We start from the raw sequence: 18,076 nt of genomic DNA, 5'->3' as shown, positions 1-18,076 counted from the left end.
CTCTGGAGTCTGCAAGCCACAACTGCTGAGCCCACATGCCACAACTACTGAGGTCCACGCGCCTAGAGCCCGTGCTCCGCAACGAGAGGCCACCGCAACGAGAGGCCCGTGCACTACAACGAAGAGTAGCCCCCGCTCGCTGCAACTAGAGAAGGCCCATGCGCAGCAATGAAGACCAAACGCAGCCCAAAATAAGTAAAATAAATAATTTTTTTAAAAAAACTGAGTTAAGGTATTTAAGTATAACACGACTTTAATAAATACTGTCTTCTTCCCCTTCTATTATAAGAGGTAGCAAAGTACACTAAAAAGAAGATTTTGGAATCAAAATTGGGTTCATATTACAGCTCTGCCACTTATTAGTCAGATAACTTTGCACAAGTCAGTTAAACACTCTGAACCTCAGGTTCCTCATCTGTTAAAAAAAAAAAGTGTTGTCCTAGTGAACACACAAAATACATGTAAAAGACTGGGCATAGTAAGCCGATCAGTGATAGCTATTATGATGGTGCTGATGTGTACGGTAAAATACAAAGAGCTAATCATCACCAGCTGGGCCTAATGGCAAAAACAAAACGCAGATCTCAAAACCTGCACTTTCTTTTTAAAGCAGATAAAATATGCAAAGAATGAAGACATTTTCTGCTCTTGAATACATTCAAATATAGTACCAAGTTCATTTATATATCAAAGCAGTGAGAAATATGTATTTATCATTGAAAGATGGAACTAAAAAGTTTTTTTTTATATTCAGATTACTCTTCAGCAGCAAGCTAAAAGATCCCAGAAACTAAGATAGAAAATAACTCCAAAGGGTCAAATTGTTTAATGTTAGGAGAAGATTTATTTTTATATAGATTTTCAGTTAACTGATTAAAGGTGATGATTATATGTTACATAAAAAAATGATCTTTCCATCTATTGGTAGAAATCAGTTGTGATTTTAATACTGGGAGCAAGTTAATGCTCTCTTACCTGGTCCATTCTTTGATGAAAGGCACCCATGTTACAGCTCAAAATGAACAAAGCTAAATAAGTAAACTAAGCTAAATAAAGTGTGTTATCTATTCCTGAAACAAAATTCTGCACTTTGGCCTCAATCAGCACTGGTCACATTGCCTGACTTGGGGCGGGGGCAGGGGGATGACAGAGCAAAACAGTAGGAAATTAACCGTCATTGAATGTACCTACACTACATACAGGCCACTGTGATAGGTCTTTTACATACACTGCCGTGTAAATCCACAGGTTCATTGTGCAGGAGTAGTTCTTCCTACCTGTAATTTGTAGATGAAGAAAGTAACTGGCAGAGATAAATTTCATACCCAGGTTTGTTTGAATCCAAGACCTACAATCTTTCCACTCAACTACACTTCTTACTAAAATTGCAAATAAATACGAATCATAAGCTGTAAAGTTTCACTTTTGGGGAATCATTAGCAACAAAAGCTTCCTAACTTTCTGAAAAGAAATTCTTTTGCTGTCAGTACTGAAATGTTAACCTACCCTATGCAGCCAAATGATGGTAAGTAACAATTGAGAAAGGTGGTATACTGCATTAAGTGAAGTTCAAAACATGAGAAGATGTAACTGAAAAAGATGAAAGTATTAACTTTACAAACCATTTTCCTATTGTTTATTCGAAAGATAATACTCAAAATTATGTAAATATAAAAAAGGGTAGGGACTTCTCTGGCAATCCAGTGGTTAAGACTTTGTCTTCCAATGCAAGGGGTGCGGGTTCAATCCCCTGTCGGGGAGATAAGATCCCACATGCCTCGCGGCCAAAAAACCAAAACATAAAATAGAAGCAGTATTGTAACAAATTCAATAAAGACTTTAAAAATGATCCACATCAAAAAGAATCTTTAGGGGCTTCCCTGGTGGCGCAGTGGTTGAGAGTCCACCTGCCGATGCAGGGGACATGGGTTCACGCCCCGGTCCAGGAGGATCCCACATGCCACGGAGCGGCTGGGCCCGTGAGCCATAGCCGCTGAGCCTACGCGTCCGGAGCCTGTGCTCCACAACGGGAGAGGCCACAACAGTGAGAGGCCCACGTACCGCAAAAAAAAAAAAAAAAAAAAAATCTTTAAAAAAAAAGCGGGAGGGGGGGCGGGGTAAATGTTATTTGGTTCTTTGCTTTTTATCTCCAAAGAAAATAGATGGAACTTTGTGGGACTGGGGCAACAAAACGTTCAACCTTCTCTTAGCAAGATTCAAAGAGACACAAAATAAAAACAAAAAAGTAAAAGTAGTGCATTAAAAAGTATACCCATATTCAAATTATGTAACCTGCCTATATCTTTAATGAATACAATGTAATTCCATGTCACCAATGACACTGAATGTGAAAATGAGAAACAAATATTCCACAAAATATGCTTGGCACAAGTATTGCTCTAATAACTTTACACTGGATCTGAAAAAAAAATTATGTATTAGTAGAAAATACTTTTAAAAATGTCAAGATCCGAACATCTTTGGCACAGAATAACAATATTACACTAATTTTTTCCTTTGTATCTACAGTTGTTATATTTTAGGAGACATGACTTACCTTTTAAACAGCTGTGTGATAAACCACATTATAAGAGCATTCAATATTAACAGTTCTACAACATTCAGAGTTGTCAAGCATTAGTCAAACATTTTATTCCATGATTTCTATATACATTTAAGCCTTTTCCTCACTAATAACAAATGCATTGCTTTTACCAGTCACATGAATATTGGTTAAGTTTTCGATGTAACCAACCCATCCCTTACTTAGGATACTGGGTAAAGATTCACTTCCATGATTTAAATAGTAAGCAAATTAAATACTACATAAGTTGGCCATACATAAGATTCATTTTTCTCAGAAAAAATTCTCAATGTCTGGATTTTAAAAAAGAATTTCAAGCACTCACCGACTGCATGCTTCCAACCTGTTGAAAAACCATCCTAATTAGGCGTTTAATCCAGCCAAGCATTTAGATGGCAAAGTCTCTCCAAATTTGCATTTCAAGTACTTCAGGCATACATAGTAGCACATGGTCCATAAAGCACACTGAAATGTTAAAATGTAAATACTAAAGTGAAATAATTATTATTTAGAATCTTTATTGTCTACAACACATCTCACAAAGTAAGTTTAGTCTACATCTTAAACCTTTGTGTGTATAAGTTTACTTAAGGAAAAAAATTTTCAACTAAGACCCGACACAGCCAAAATAAATAAAACAAATTAAAAAAAAAAAGAAAAAAAATTTACTTGTGATCACCTTTAAATAAACTAATGGTACAATTTTTTAAATTTTTTTAAGTATTTCTTTTCCAGTCAGGGTTCTACCTTGGAAGCAACAAAAACCTACTGTGGCTGACATAAGTAGAAAATATATTTATGGAAAGACACCCAGTAGACAACAATCTTAGAAGAAACTTATAGGCTACACAGCCAGGAAAGACATCCAAAACTGCCGCAGAACTGGTCTTGGAAGACACCACTGCAACTGTTACTGCCACCCCTGACAGAACAGAATCTACCAGTTCCCACTTTCCTGTCCCACTGGCTCCTGAGTTGCTGTCCATACTGGCGGCATTTGCTTGGACGAACCTACCTGGCTACAGTTACAAGCCGATTCTGGTTCTCACCAATATCATAAAGGAATTCCGGAAACATAAAACAGGAATTCAGAGGCCAGAAGGTCAAAAATAACAAAAAACCACACTCACTGGCACTATAACCCCTGCCACTCACCCTCTTTACCTCCCCATCAATATATTGTATATCTGATAGAATTATGAGCTCACGTGGCATAAACCAGTTTACCTGAAGTGTTGGTCTCCAACACGACAAGTTTACACCAGACTATAAATCAATGTGCTGCTTCCTTGTCAAGGAAGCCTTTAAAAAAAAAAAAAAAAAGCAGTACTTAGTCAGCGGTCCCCAACCTTTCTGGCACCAGGGACCGGTTTCGTGGAAGACAGTTTTTCCACGGACGGGGCGGGGCGATGGTCCAGGCGGTAATGCGAGTGACGGGGAGAAGCAGATGAGGCTCCGCTCGCTCGCCTCCTGTCGTGCGGCCCGGTTCCTAACAGGCCGTGGACCAGTACCGGTCCGCGGCTCAGGGGTTGCAGACCCTTGTACTTAGTGATATACTTGATTTACATTCTGATATAGGCTTACCCCTTTGTGGACCAGAAATAACGTTTGTGGTCTACACTTTGAGGAGAACTTGATAAAGAATTACAAAGAATTGGGGCGGGGTGGGGATAAAGTTGTCACAAATACACCAGACGCTGGGTGAAACATGAACTAGAAAGAGCCCAGCCCTAAGGACAGATCAAAGTATGCAATGAAAGAGTTCTAAGCGCTGACAGGAACATATAATTTATTGATAACTAAGAAATGGCCGGGGCTAGAACTTTGGTGAGACATATATTTAAATATTACCAACATCTATAATTGCCTGTAAGAATGAATATTCTGAGAGGTAACGGTAATAAAAAGTGCAAAGGGCCAAAAATAAGCTGGAGATGACTGACAAAAAACTGGTCAGAGAAAAAGGATGGTTTTATGTAATTGGAAAACCTATCACTTTTTTTTTTTTTTTTTTGCGGTACGCAGGTCTCTCACTGTTGTGGCCTCTCCCATTGCGGAGCAGAGGCTCCGGACGCGCAGGCTCAGCGGCCATGGCTCACGGGCCCAGCCGCTCCGCGGCATGTGGGATCTTCCCGGACCAGGGCACGAACCCGTGTCCCCTGCATCGGCAGGCGGACTCTCAACCACTGCGCCACCAGGGAAGCCCTAAACCCATCACTTTTTTAAAAAACTGAGATATAACTTACACAGGCAAGTGCACAAATTTTAAGTATGTCCAGCTTAATGAATTGTATAAACCTGTGGAACCTCCATCCAGATCAAGATGTGAAACATCTGAAGAACCCCAAGAGCTCCCTTGGGCCTCTACCCAGTCGATATCCATGCCTCACCTATCTAACTACTACTCTAACTTTTACAGCCTATCACTTTCGCAGGCTGCATGTACTCTTCTGTGTCTGACTTCTGTCACTCAACATTGTCTGTGACATTTATCCACATAATTTGTGAATCACAGTTCTTTTTCACTGATGTTCAGTATTTTGTTGTGGTACTATGCCACAATTTACTTGCCCAGTTTACTGGGGGCTTTTTTTGGTTGTTTTTTGTTTTACTTTATTGGTGTACAGTTGATTTACAGTGTTGTATCACCCAAATTAGTGTTCATGAACATTTGGGTTGTTTCCATTTTTTAGCTACTATAAATAAAGTTGCTGAAACAATTCGTGCACATAACATAGCAAGGTACACATAAGAACTAATTTCTCGGACTTCCCTGGTGGTGCACTGGTTAAGAATCCACCTGCCAATGCAGGGGACACAGGTTCGAGCCCTGGTCCAGGAAGATCCCACAAGTGGAGTAACTAAGCCCGTGCACCACAACTACTGAGCCAACAAGCCACAACTACTGAAGCCCGCACTCCTAGAGCCTGTGCTCCACAACAAGAGAAGCCACCACGATGAGAAGCCCACGCAATGCAACGAAGAGTAGCCCCCGCTCGCCACAATTAGAGAAAGTCCATGCATAGCAACGCAGACCCAACACAGCCAAAAATTAATTAATTAATTAATTTTAAAAAGAAGAACTAATTTCTCTTGGGACTTCCCCGGCGGTCCAGTGGTTAAGACTCCACGCTTCCACTGCAGGGGGCGTGGGTTCCATCCCTGGTCTGGGAACTAAGATCCCACATGCTGTGTGGCACAGTCAAAAACGAAAAAAGAACTAATTTCTCTTGAGTCTATACCCAGAAGTAAAACTGCTAGATCATCAGATTATACAGAGATAGAGATAAAGCTAAATCTTTGAAAAATCTGTAGAAACTAACATTTTTCTGAAGTGGTTGTACCAATTACACTCCCGCAAGCAGGTATATACAAGAGCTCTAGTTGTTCTATAATCCTTGGTATTGTCAACGGTCAATACTTGGTATTGTCAGTCTTTCTAATTTTAGCAATTTTAGTAGCTTTTCCACAGGTTTTGGGGGCATCTTGATACCTTCCATTAAGAAGTGTCTTTCGCTCGCTTTTTTTTTTTTTTTTAAGATTTCTTTTGATGTGGACCAGTTTTAAAGTCTTTAATGAATTTGTTACAATACCGCTTCTGTTCTATGTTTTGGTGTTTTGGCCTTGAGGCATGTGGGATCTTAGCTCCCCAAGCAGGGATGGAAACCGCATCCCCTGCATTGGAAGGCGAAGTCTTAACCAGTGAACCGCCAGGGAAGTCCCTTTCCCTCGTTTTTTAAGCAGATAGTTTTGCGTTTTTTTTTAACTATTTTTAAAAATTATTCTTGCCAGAAAAAAAAAAAAAATTCTTGCCAGCAAAGAGTCTGTGCCAGAGATAAAGATTAGGAAGCACTGGCTTAGAAAAAGGAGATGCAACCTAAGAGTGAATGGGCTAACTCATACTCAGAGTAAGAAATGAAGCCCGAATAGAAGCCTCAAGAAATACTTGCGCATCAAGCAGAGAAAACAAGAGTCACTGGGAAAAAAATGATCAGAGGTAATAGAAAAATGAGAGAGGTGTTGTCACCAAAAAAAAAAAAAAAAAAAAAAAGGGAAATTTCAATAAGGGGAATGGTTCTTGTTACTGATAAACAGTAAACACAGAGGAGAGGTCACATAGTCGGTGGCCGCCTACAGTTACCCTTTCCTCCAAACTTCTCCACTGTGCTCTCTGGAACCCTGTTTGAAGGTAAGCATCCCCTCCCTCGCTGAACTGAAATTTGGCTGTCCCTCTAGAATGCTGCTTCCAAGCCTTCTCAAAGGGTCCTGTGCTTGCTTATTCTCTCCTACTTTATATCAAGGCTCTTTCCAATCAATTACTGCTCTAAGCTCTTTGAAAAACCCTCCCTCAAAGGCAAAACTAAAGTGACAACAAAACAGAGCAGTGGTCACCAGGGTTATTAACTACAGCAATGCACAAGGGAGGTTTTGGAAAAATGGAAGTAGTTTATATCTCGATTGTGGTGGTGGTTACATGACTCTGTGTTCAAAGAAATGTCTGCCAAAAGGAGTGAATTTTGCTGTATGTAAATTATACCTTCACTTAAAAAAAAAAAAAAAGCTCTCCTTAGGAAGCACTGCTTTACCACCCTCTGTCCCTCATGAGGGTTGACTTAAGGACACTTGAATCATTCCCTATCGCTCAGCTATGACTTCAACCGAGTCTTCTTCTCTACTCCAAGTCCTTTCCTAAATGGAATTCTGTACTTTGGCCTCATTGGCACTAGTACACCAATAAACAAATATTCTTGCTGGTGCTAGGTGATTATAATATTCACAGAGATGATGCATCCAACAGAGCACTGTTTGAGTCTACTTACATAAAGATCTAAAACAGGTAAAAGTGAAAGCAATCTCATCAGAGATTATGAATTTTTTTTTTAATTTAAACTTTGTCTTTTTTGTCTTGTTTTGAATTGTTGGAGGCAGAGGTCGTGACTGGCAGGAGGCCCGAGAGGGATTTCTGAGGGTGCTGGCAGTGTTCTATTTCTTGACATACGCAGATACTTGCACGTGTTTACTCTGTGAAAGCTTACCAAGATACTTTTCTTAATGTAAGTTATGCTTCAAATACAAGTTTTAAAAACACACAGAGCCTTTGACCAAGTTATGCAACTTTCAGGAATTTCTTTTGCAGAAATAAAAGCATTATACATAAAGAATATGTATAAAGGTATTTTCTGCAGTGCTTTTTCTACTCACAAAACTAGGATCAACTTTAAATGTTCACCAATAAAACACCTGTTAAATAAATTACTGTATATGCATATTACAAACTTTATGCATCTACTAAAAGTGAGTTACAGTCTATGTAATGACTTGATGGTATATATATGTTACAGGAAGGGAAATATACTAAGTATGATTTCATTTCTGTAAAACAAAAAAAAAAATCTTCAACCTTTTCATTTATGAAAAGATATACATCAAACTATTAAAACTGGCCAGAGTGGGTAGAAGTAAATTTTTCTTTGTATGGTTTGTACTGTTTACACAATGCTACAAAAATACATGTTTTAATTTGCATTTAAAAACAAAATCTAGGGACTTCCCTGGTGGTCAACTGGGTAAGACTCCACGCTCCCAATGCAGGGGGCCTGGGTTTGATCCCGGGTCCGATCCCGGGTAGGGGAACTAGATCCCGTATGCATGCTGCAACTGAGAGTCCACATGCCGCCACAACTAAGAAGCCCACATGCCACAACTAAGAAGCCCACATGCCACAACTAAGACCTGGCGCAGCCAAAAAAAAAGAAAAAAAATATCGAAGTTACAAAAACCAAATGTCACCTTGCAGCTTTCACTCAGACATTCCTTGGACCATACTGAGACCTTCAGTCTCCTCCCCTGCACTTTCCGTCAACCTAACCAATCCCTTCCCACTTTCACTTTCATCTACCTCATGAAGCCCCAAATCACTTGAACCACTGCTTTGTTAGTATTTTCAACTCCTTTTTCTACTGTTTTGTTTATTTTACAAGCCAGAACCTGATGAGTCCACAAGCCTACACTTCCTACAATTGGGCTGTAGAAAAAAGACTATATCTCACATTTTGATGTTGCTACAAATGTACTACCTCTGGTCTCAACTGGGCCTTCACTGCTGCCTAGCGTTCAGGAAAATCTTAGTTTCTGCTCTTCCCACTCTTCCATTCTCCAGAGCAGCTATTTCAAGCATTCTCCATGCTACCCAAATCTCTCTAACCCTTGCTCCATCATTTCTCATTAGATGACCAAGCTTACTACTTTAAATAATAGAGAAGTCTTCTGACAGAAAATCCCTCAACATCCTGCCACACCACATGCCATACACACAGCATCTCTGCATCCACACCTATTCTGTCCCTCTAAGTCTGTCCCCCATTCTCTCTTGTCCCTCCTTCCAACTAAGTGCTCAGGATTATACCCCCCCCCCCGCCCCCAACCCACAGGTCTCATTACATCAGCTCCATCCTGTATTGCATGGATTCTCTTTCCTCGGCCCTGTTAAATTCAATCACATGCTACCTTCTGGTTTCTCCCATCTTCTTTTAAACCAAAGAAATCTGAAACTGAACTCCTCAACTTTCCTCCTAAATCTGTTGCTTATATGTTCCCTACCTCAGAAAATGGCACACCTAGTCAGTTATTCCTTCTTTCTCTTTCATTTTCTACAATCAAGTTCTATTTTGCCTCTTAAATATATCAGATTCCATTTCCATTGCCCTTACTGCTCTTCTAAGTCTATACTATTGTAAAAATCTATTAACTACACTATTTGCACCACCCCCTCCCCTGATTTTGCTATCCCTTTCTATCCATTCTCAATACCAAAGTAGGTCCTTTATGATTTGGTCATAAAGAGGGTTTTCCTGATCAACCAGGATTAGGGCCCTCCTGTATGTATTCTCTTACATTATTAAATTATGTATTACATTTCAAATTAAAATTAAAATTACATTATTAAAGAGTGTATTAAAACAATGTACCTAAACTGCTTACCTCCTCCACGGCACTTCAGTCACCGTTAAGTGCAAAGACTCTATCTTATTCATCACAGTGACCCCAGCATGTAGCACAACATATAGGATACAACAGTTGCTCAGTTAATATGTGAATATTAAATGAAAGGCATCTAAGTCCCAAGCCAGTGCCTTTTCTATACTGTCTCAATTTCAAACAGACATCTTAAGAGGAATTTTACTTCTATTTATAGGTGAACTAGGTAATTTCAGACAAACCCTCCTCCCACTGAGGACAAGTAAACTAGGGGACAATATTTTTAAAATCATCTATTTGAAAGCATCAGAGAACTATTAAGGCAGAGAAGTATAACCAGGCCAAGAGTTGGTTCTTTGAAAAGACTAATAAAAAGAATTGACCTCTAATGAGATTTACTGAGGAGAGAAAAGGCACTTTGCCAGTATCAGGAATGAAAAAAGGGACATCATTATAGATCTTAAAGGCATGAAGAAAATCATAAAAGGCAAAACAGACCTATAGTGTAAGAAGTTACAATGGTGGTTACCTTTGGATGGGGTGGCTAAGAGTTGGAAGGGAGTATAAAGGGGCTCTCTGGAGCGCAGACAATTTTCTATTTCTTAAACTGGGTGGTCTCTGCATGGATATTTGCTTTGTGATCATTTATTGAGCTGTATATTTATGTCTGTGCATCTTTCTGTGTTACACTTTGTGTGTGTTATACTTCACAAGAAAACAGGTTTTAAAAAAAGATAGCTATCCCTGGTGGCGCAGTGGTTGAGAGTCCGCCTGCCGATGCAGGGGACACGGGTTCGTGCCCCTCTCCGGGAGGATCCCACATGCCGCAGAGCGGCTGGGCCCGTGAGCCATGGCCTCTGAGCCTACGCGTCTGGAGCCTGTGCTCCGCAACAGGAGAGGCCACAACAGTGAGAGGCCTGCGTACCGCAAAAAAAAAAGATAGCTAAGAATCAGGCTGCACTTTGTTTTCTAGGTTCTTTATGTATGTATATGTGTGTGTGTTTGTAAAATTTAACTTCTAGGATTATATGATGACGGTATAGGCTTATAGTCGAGCCTACTGTAGCGTAGACCAGACATACAGAAATATCGTGCAGAAGTAGCATGGTGGGGTAGCTGGCAAGGCAGTAGAAGAGAAAACCAAGAGTAAAGGAGAAACAGATAAACTGTGAAAACAGACTTTCTTTTCCCGCCACAAATACTATGAAACTATGTGTGTGCAGGTAGACCAATTAAAGTATAGAGCAATCAAATCAAAGATAAAACAACATAATATTGTTTCAACTAACGCAGTGTATGTTTTTGAGATACTTATAATAAAAAAGTTATTAGCAAGAGTTTCACAATAAACCTGTTAGCAGTGATACCAAAGTTGTCATTAAACTTAAAATTCCAAAAACTTTAAAAGCTACAACAGTACATGGGGCTTATTTTTATAAGGTCTTGTGGAACTATTCAAGGAAATGGCCATTTAATTATCTTTACAATGTAACAGAAGAGTGTGACCATTTCATTCTGGGGTCCGAGGAGTCTAAAAAGATTAACAGAACATTCTTAGTTATTTGGTTGGCTAAATTATTGGAATAAGGTTTCCCGTTCTCAGAAAACTAAGAGATCAGGTAAGCCATATTAGTTCATCCCAAACGACAGTCTACATTCTAGCTGCAAACAATGATGCAAAAGAAAAATAAGGACCATGAAGTAAAAAACAAAAACTTATTCAATTTAAAGTTACTGTCCTTGACCCAGCAATCCCACTACTGGGCATATACCCTGAGAAAACCATAATTCAAAAAGAGCCATGTACCAAAATGTTCATTGCAGCTCTATTTACAATAGCCCAGAGATGGAAACAATCTAAGTGCCCATCATCGGATGAATGGATAAAGAAGATGTGGCACATATATACAATGGAATATTACTCAGCCATAAAAAGAAATGAAATTGAGCTATTTGTAATGAGGTGGATAGACCTAGAGTCTGTCATACAGAGTGAAGTAAGTCAGAAAGAGAAAGACAAATACCGTATGCTAACACATATTATGGAATTTAAGAAAAAAATGTCATGAAGAACCTAGGGTAAGACAGGAATGAAGACACAGACCTACTAGAGAACGGACTTGAGGACATGGGGAGGGGGAAGGGTGAGCTGTGACAAAGCGAGAGAGAGGCATGGACTTATATACACTACCAAACATAAGGTAGATAGCTCCTGGGAAGCAGCCACATAGCACAGGGAGATCAGCTCGGTGCTTTGTGACCGCCTGGAGGGGTAGGATAGGGAGGGTGGGAGGGAGGGAGACGCAAGAGGGAAGAGATATGGGAACATATGTATATGTATAACTGATTCACTTTGTTATAAAGCAGAAACTAACACACCATCGTAAAGCAATTATACCCCAATAAAGATGTTTAAAAAAAAAGTTACTGTCCTTTATTTTGAGAATATGTCCTTCTTACGTTTTTAGTATTAAAATGCTTTTTCTTTTAGGATGTGGGGACAGTAGATGAATGTTACTTTTGATTTTTTTTTTTTTAATGCTCACTTATAATAAAAAGTTGTCAGGGCTTCCCTGGTGGCGCAGTGGTTGAGAGTCCGCCTGCCGATGCAGGGGACACGGGTTCGTGCCCCGGTCTGCCGCGGCTGGGCCCGTGAGCCATGGCCACTGAGCCTGCGCGTCCGGAGCCTCTGCTCCACAGCGGGAGAGGTCACAATAGTGAGACGCTCACGTACCGCAAAAAAAAAAAAAAAAAAAAAAAAAAAAGTTGTCAAAGCCCTACCCTTTCTGGAAATTAAACTTGAAATTCAAGTCTAGTGACCACTGCTATACTTCAAGTCAGTCTGGGCTGAGACTTTAAGTCAGAACACTTACCACACTATAAAACAATGACATAGTACTCAACCTATGGGTACAATTTACTGGCAATATTCTGAATTAATATTCTATACTATTCATACTAATTAAGTACACTGCTACATTCCCAGTACCTAGCACAGAGTCTGACATATAATAAGTTTAACTTTTTTCAGTCCACAAATGAATAAATCTCATGACCTGTACTACATCTCTCAAAAACAAAAGAAAAAGCTGTTTAGGTAAGAAACCTAAGAACATAACCTAATTAAAACTTGATGAAAATTCTTTCAAGTTAATGGGCTATAGATATGAAACTAAACTTCTAAAGGACATTTTCTGTAACATTTTTAGAAGTTAACTTTCTCTCCGTATGCTATAAAAGAAGTTAGAGGTAGCTTTATATTTCCTTTTGAACTAAAGATGTGCCATTTTCATGTGAGGATCTCTGACATATAACCCTCCTGTGAATGAGATAGGAATTTCCTTTAAGTATTATTTTAAGTATTCCCATGCAAATGAATTAAGCATCCTGGCATCAATTTTAAAACAATCTTTCGAAAAGACTGCTCAAATATCTTAAGTGGTCCTGGACATCAGTAGAAAAAAAATACTCACACTACTTGGAAGTCAATAATATTTTTCACTAACTAAAAGTGCTTCCTTGGGCCAAGCAAACTGATGAAAATTCACTATAAACGTGATTTTGATAAGTTGTGTAATAATTACTGTCCCCTACATGTGTATTAAAAAATTCCCTTATGGAAAAATTCAGTAAATTATACCTTCATAAGTAAAGGTGTTCACTTTTTTCAAATTTTAACAATACTTTTTATTTCTTTTAATTGAAGTATAGTTAATTTACAATGTTGTGTTAGTTTCAAGAAAGATGTTTAGTTTTTAAAAGCTAGTAAGGGTAGTTACTGAAGTATCAGTTGTAAAAGAGAAACTCTAGAGGCAAACTAAATGTCCATCAATAAGGAAATAGTTAAATTCAACATACTTATTCTAAGTTTATGGCCATTAAAACAAAAAGCTATACATGAAAGGATTTCATGATAAAAATCTAAATGACTAACACATATGTGATTCTGTTTTTAAAAAATAAAACAAAGCATAGAAATAGTGGTGAAATAGATATTTTATGTACACATGTACACAAAAGAAAAGATTTGAAAAGATACCAAAGCTTAACACTGCTTGTGTCTGAGGCCTGGTGAGGGAATTCTCTACCTTTTCTTCTTTATGTTTATGCACTTCTGTATCATTACATGGTGAGATTACAGTATCACTATTTGTTGCTTATCTAAATTGTGTAAGTTGTATCAACAGTAAATAAACATAAAAGAACAGATAAACAGCTGAGTAGTTAACATTTCAAAAAGCAGCTATATAGTAATAACACTCATCACCAAGACTGCCCAAGAAAACAAAGGGGTAGAAACTGAAGTTTATCAGCACTTCAGAACCTGCTGCACCACTGTACCACGCTGTCTCTTCCCCTCTCTTTTTTTTTAATTTGTCTGCACTACTGGGCATGTACGAACTTAGTTCCCGACCAGGGATGGAACCCCTGTACCCTGCATTGGGAGTGCAGAGTCTAAACCACTGGACCTCCAGCGAAGTCCCTCTTCCTCTCCTTCAGAGTATTTTTTTTTCTCCACTCCTTTCCTTATATCCATACATTCACCAGTTACCAACTTCTATTTCCACCAGGTTAATTCCCTAATTGCTTCACATCTCAGGTGAAGCCATTTTTGACAGGGCCAGCTCACTATCTTCTTATGAGACTGATCATGTCACTTCTTTGCTCAAATTCAAACTCCTTCAACTTGGCATTCAAGTTCCTCCATGTGTGAGTCGAACTTTACTTCCAGACTTTTGAACTACTCCCCTACAGTAGAAATCCTAAACTCCAGTTTAACAGGTCTTCTCTGCTGTCCTCCGAACAAGCCCAGCTGTCTCTTTCTAGACCTTACTCCTCTAAAACTACTTGGATGAAGATGAAGATGCTCTCTAAGAAGTAATATAAGATAGAAAAGATGAGGGATACAGATTAAAGTATCCAGTATACATTGCCAGTATATGCTAAGTGCCGAAAGAGGTAGCGATTATTCATTGATACATATTTTTTTTCCCTTTTCCCTTCCTCTTTAACTGGACATATTCTATAAAATAAATGTTTTAAATTCTATTTACTGAACTACACTTATATACTTTGCTCATAACTTTAAATTCAATTGTATTAACCTTTTATTGTTTCCAAGAAACAAAAATACCTAGCTTACTACTGTACGCATAAATACCCAGGGTTTTTTTTTTCTCCCCCCATTATGGATTTGTAGCTCAACAGAATTTCCCACAGCAGTTAACTGACTCCACAATTCTTAGGACATTCAATTGTGGTTAAAAGAGCAAGAACTTTGCAGTGACCAGGGTCAGCATCCTAAATTTCAGCCCCCTGCCCCTTACATCAGTGTGATCGCAGGCAAATTGCTTAACCTCTCTAAGCCTCTTTTCCCCTCACCTGTAAAATGGGATAATACCTATTTCACACAGCTGTTGTAAAAGTTAAATGAATAGGTGGAAACAATTTCACAGTGCTTCATACATATCAAAACCTCGGTAAATATAAATTATCAATACAAAAGATTTTAATAAATAATCAATACATAATGCTACTCAAAAGCAGTAAAGCTACAGACAAAACTAGATTATTTGAAAACCTTTGTTTTCAGTGATTTTGAAAAGCTGAGCACCAGGTAATGAAACTGCACCGTCAGAGAACTGCCCACATTCTTGCAGCGCAAACTAAATTAACGCTGTCTACGCCTTCAAGTGTGCCTCACTTTACTCAACCTCTCTAGAAAGTAAATGACTGGAAAAGTATGATTACTGATCATGAGAAATATGTAAAAAAGATGAAAAGATATGTCTGGGATACACTTCAAAATAACCCGGGGAGAGGGAGCAAGCCTGGCCATTTAATGATACTTGTTGAATTGGTTAAATTGAGTGATGGGTACACCGAGTTCTTTACCCTATTCTCTCGACCTCTGTAGAGTTTGCAGATTTCCATAAAAAAATGTGTTTTTAAATGTCCAAAGGTCGATTTTTGTTTTTTCCCCTTGGGGCTTAATGCAAATCCTGGTCCTGGTCAGGAAAACATTGGGAAAGTCCTGAGCGGCGGAAAGTCAACGGTAACGCCGGTCAGCGGAAGCTGGTTGAATCTCCCCGGCCGCCCGGTAGGCGTGCTCCTCCCTCCGAATCCCCGAGGCCTGGCCGGGAGGTGCGCCCGCCAAGTCCGGCCGCCGGTCCCGGGAAAGAGCAACACCCACGGGAACCGCAGCCAAGGGCCTTCCAGACGGCCAGCGGGCCAACTGCGGGCTCCGGACGACCGACCGAAGCCCGGGGACGGGGGGGCGCAGCGGCGGGGTGGGTGAGTGCCAGCCTTCGGGGCAAGTCGGCCAAATTCCCTCTGCTCCGCCTAAGCTCCAGCCCCACCCGGGTCCTCAGCCACCCTGGCTGCCCCAGATCCTCTCCGCCTCCCTCCAGCAGCGGCGCAGACACCCAACCGGTCCGCGGAGCCCGCCGGCCTCCCCGCAAGCCCGAGCCCGGCTCCTTCAGCGCCTACCCTGTCACCAGGGTTTCCCACCGCCGTCTGGCCCGGGGGCGCCTCCTCGACCCCACGCCGACCGCTTTCCAGAGTCGCTAGCCCCACTTTACCTCAGCCGCGCGGCAGCCTCGCACCCCTCGCAGCAACTCCGGCTTCCAGCTTGGCTGACCCGGGGCGTTGCTGCCAATCACCCGATCTCCGCCCCGAGCCCGGGCCAGGATGACCAATCAGCGGTTTCCTCCGGCCCTGAGGCGGGCACTGAGAGCGGGAGCGGAAAGCTAGAGGACCGCCGGAAGCGCCTGGAGCGGCCCTTCGCAGTGTGCGCACGCGCGGGGCTCGGCTGGGGGCGTGCGCTTGCTCGTGCACCTTGCTTTTCGTTTTCACTTCCCTGCCCTGGGAAGTGCCTTGTAAGCCTGAAGCTCTAGGCGTGCAGGGAGAATCACATGATGAGTGTAGCCGCAAGTGCGCATTACCTTGAAAGAAGCTGTGAATCTTAAGCCCTTGTTAAGCTAACCAGTGTGGAGCTTTTTCATCCCGCGCTGTAGGGACTTGGTGCTCACCCGGCTTATCTTCTGCTGCCTTTTACAGACTTTGTATCCCCGGTGTGTTTGTCTTTAGAGAGAGTGAGGGTGTGGGGTTGTACAAAGTGCCTGATGGATGACGATTTCACTTTACTGAGTCTTCAGTTCCAGCATCTGTTTAATAGCTGGGACACATGGTTTTTAATAGCTGAATATCCTAGGACACTCTGGATTGCAAATCATTCTGTCATGAAAATGATTATTACACTTATAGCTAACAATATATTAAGCATGGTAACGTGTGTAGTGCTGATAAAAGATTCACAGGTAGAATGAGAAACCTATTTCTGTATGGCCTTTCAAGAGGCTGTTGCTGATTGGCTTGATTAGCTGCATCTCTTACCCTCCCATTGTAATTGATCCCAGAGGTCAGTCTGCAGACAGCGGAGCGCCGATGTTCTTATCCTGGGACCCCCAGTCTCTCCCTGGCGAGGGCTTCCCTCCTTCAGCAAGAGCATTAATTCATTTACTCAACAAGGGCTTGTTGGGGCCCACTAAGACGGTACAAAGATTTTAAAAAGCATTGAACCACGCCCTCAGTGAGCCTACAGGCTAACAACAAACTTAATTTATATAACCAAATGTTATAATGGAGACATGGAGGGGCCTGGGAGACCTGCCTACGCCTGCCCCGGGTTCTCAGCACATCCGGAAAGAGTTAATGCTTGGGCTGGGATGAAAGAGCAGCATCTTCTGAGCTAAAGGGGCGGAGCAAAGCATGGCGGCATTTCTGACAAAGTTCACCTGTTTCTCCTGAGATCTTCCCAGGGTGGAGCTCTGCTAAGCTAACGAAGCTTCTGCCCGGGCCCCAGGACTTGCAACAGGTCTTTCCAAGACCCAAGGTGGGCCCCTAGCACCGAGTTCACCTTATCACATGTAGCTTTCGACTCTTTTTAAAAGGAAGATGTCTTAAATCTCTCCTCAACAGGGATTGGTTAAGGCTTTTTTCCGTTCCAATTTCCTTTCCTTCACATTTCCCTTCATCCTAGGTACCCTGGAGTGGCCGTGGGCATTTGGGGAATCTGGGTGAGGGAAAAAGAGTTGAGATGAATTTGAGCCACTTCCCTAAGTTATTGCTGACTCTCCTGGTGTTGGAATGGCTTCCAGGAATACTCCTAGCCGTGCTTTATTCCATCTCACAAATGGATGTGTCCCGTGGCACCTAGCACTAGAAGTATTTAGCTGGTGGAAGAGAAAGAGAGTTTGAAATGAGCTCAGCCAGAAGCTAACCTAGGGGAAAATCTTCCAGTCATCACACTTTTAAAATTATAAGTAGGGGTCTTCCCTGGTGGCGCATTGGTTGAGAGTCCACCTGCTGATGCTAGGGGACATGGGTTCGTGCCCCGGTCCGGGAAGATCCCACATGCCGCGGAGCGGCTGGGCCCGTGAGCCATGGCCGCTGAGCCTGCGCGTCCGGAGCCTGCGCGTTCGGAGCCTGTGTTCCGCAACGGGAGAGGCCACA

At 41.2% G+C, this 18,076-nt stretch overlaps 1 protein-coding gene across 2 annotated transcripts in view; it reads right to left on the bottom strand.

Moving 5' to 3' along the window:
• The window catches only part of MTFR1 (mitochondrial fission regulator 1), a 67,220-nt gene extending 50,960 nt beyond the window's left edge, over positions 1-16,260 (bottom strand). The window contains exons 1-2 of one of the 2 annotated variants that reach the window (XM_030859653.2): positions 16,144-16,260; positions 2,910-3,049 (exon numbers count right to left, since the gene is read on the bottom strand). In XM_030859653.2, the coding sequence (XP_030715513.2) occupies positions 2,910-2,972 (63 nt within the window). In that variant the 5' untranslated portion in view covers positions 2,973-3,049; positions 16,144-16,260. Of the gene's footprint in view, positions 1-2,909; positions 3,050-16,051 lie in introns of both variants that reach the window. The other variant, XM_060287606.1, reaches the window with a different exon arrangement.
• Positions 16,261-18,076: the final 1,816 nt, after the last annotated feature.

The sequence above is a fragment of the Globicephala melas genome, chromosome 17 (genome assembly GCF_963455315.2).
Source record: "Globicephala melas chromosome 17, mGloMel1.2, whole genome shotgun sequence".
NCBI classification, from domain to species: domain Eukaryota; kingdom Metazoa; phylum Chordata; class Mammalia; order Artiodactyla; family Delphinidae; genus Globicephala; species Globicephala melas.
Note: the sequence above shows the minus strand (reverse complement) of the source record. Positions and strands in the feature narration are given on the sequence as shown.